We start from the raw sequence: 2,018 nt of genomic DNA on the forward strand, positions 1-2,018 counted from the left end.
TGCAGCAGAACGCGCTCGATGGGGCGCGACGCTAGAACCGCGTTGCTGTCTGCAGGGCAACGGTGAGTGCGCGCGCAGCCAGACTTCGGGACGATGGCTCACCGGTCCGTGCGCAGGGCCCGCGGAAGACGTCGCGGTCAGCAGCGCGCCATGCACCATGCGCCGTGCGACGACCCAGGATTCGCCGCGCCCGCGCTCGCGCTCACGCTCCACGTCCCCCGGGGCAGCCGCTGTCGACGGCAAGGCTCGCGAGGACAGCGTCGACGCGGCCGCGCGCACGGCGGAGGACCTACGGATGCCACGCGCGAGCAAGGTGAGTGACGACGCGGGAGCAAGAAACGCGCAAGAAATCAGCAGCACTCACTGTGGGCAATGGCGCGTGCGCGTGCGACGGACGACGGGCCCTAGGCAACATCCTACCGGTGTCAAGGAAACGACGACCGGCAGCCAGCCAGAGCGCGCGCACTGCGAGCGCGCCGCCGGACGAGTGGGTTTCAGACGCAGGAGACGGAGGCCGCAGGGAATGGCGAAGACCTCGACCAGCGTCCGTTCCCCCCACGTCTTGTGTACCCCGTCAGCTGCAAGTGACGCGCATGCGCCGGACGCACAGCCTGAGCTCAGTGGATCCTGTCCGTGCACGCCGTCTCTGTCCCGCGCTATCGCACTCCGCTCCCGTCCTCTTACAGGATGCACACACTGCGCGCAGGTACGCCAAGCATTCCTTATTCCCCGGTCAGTCCCTACTCACACGCGTACACCTCCCGCTATCTGCCTACTGACGATCGCGCCTCTTTCCAGGTCCCTAGCAGCTTACTATGCCTGCCGTCCAACAACCAACCCCACTGCGCTTCTATCCAACCGCCGCCGCTGCCAGTGCTTCAGAGCAGCAACCAGGGCGCGAATCGTCCGCGCCGTCGGACACCGTCGATTGATCCCACACCGCCCGCGCCGTCGAACCACGCCGCACGCACACACAACGCACGCGCCGTCGAATCACGCCGCACGCACAAACGACAGCAGGCTGAGTCGGTGCGTGCTGCTTCTGTCCCGCGCCGTCTCACTCATTCCGCTGCCAGCCGTCCACTTAATCGACGTATCGTGCGCCGCAAACGGTCCGCGACGCACGCGCTCCAGCGATACTCACCTGGCGCGCACGCCATCACCATCACTAGCTACTCACATGCACTCCCCGCTATCTAACCGTCGGCCATCCCGCATCTCCCGTGTTCCGCACGCCCCGCCCCACTCGCAGCCTGACATTCCAGCATCTAGATGACAACCCCCACCCGCGACGGCGTCCTCCCGCTACCAGGGCTTCAGACCGGGGACGCGCACGCGGATCGTCCACGTCGTCGCAGCGGGATGACGTGAACGCCTACAGATCGCACATTGTAGTAAGTGTTTCGTTTGCATGTAGAGATCATCGCCCGCCACTTACCATCCGGCGCGGACGTAGGACGCGACGTTCTGGCCGACCGGCCCTCATCACCTATGCAGCCGCGGGCCAAACGTCTACCACCGACCGTCCGCCTCGTTCAATCCGCTCAGCCGCGACGACGGTCCTCCGCGCTCCCGGACCTCATTGACACCATTAACCCCGTTAGCTTGGCATCACCGCACGCATGCATGCATCACTCACCCCGCGTACTCGGTACGTGGTATGCTCCAGCCATCGTCTTGACCATCTGGCGACGTCGACTGCTGCAGTGGCGTACACAGTGAGTGGCGTGATGCAGCACTCCCTAAAACGACGGCGGCTTACCTGATCAGTGTCCGGGCGCGCAGCACGTACGTGGCCACGCCGGGCGAGCGAGATAGCGGGCGGGGCACAGTACGAGCGACAACAGAGCGGAAGACGAGTCGCAAATCACACAGGATTCTCTGACGACGTCCACCTTTAAATCCCTCACACGCTTTCCCGGCCTGTTGCCATTCCCACGACTGCCGCCCGGACATCTCGCATCGGCTGCCGCGTCGCTCAATGGTTACTACTCGCCCAAAATCATGACGGCAGCGCC

General features: G+C 64.9%; 1 protein-coding gene across 1 annotated transcript; it reads left to right on the forward strand.

Annotated features, from left to right (window-relative positions):
• Window positions 1-157: 157 nt before the first annotated feature.
• On the forward strand, window positions 158-1,200 carry POSPLADRAFT_1063757 (hypothetical protein; the record flags this gene model as incomplete). The annotated part of the gene is made up of 2 exons (XM_024481719.1): window positions 158-313; window positions 799-1,200. 2 exons carry the CDS (start codon window positions 158-160, stop codon window positions 1,198-1,200), a joined length of 558 nt encoding a protein of 185 aa, XP_024332483.1.
• Window positions 1,201-2,018: the final 818 nt, after the last annotated feature.

This window comes from Postia placenta, assembly GCF_002117355.1.
Source record: "Postia placenta MAD-698-R-SB12 unplaced genomic scaffold POSPLAscaffold_538, whole genome shotgun sequence".
Classification (NCBI taxonomy): Eukaryota; Fungi; Basidiomycota; class Agaricomycetes; order Polyporales; family Adustoporiaceae; genus Rhodonia; species Rhodonia placenta.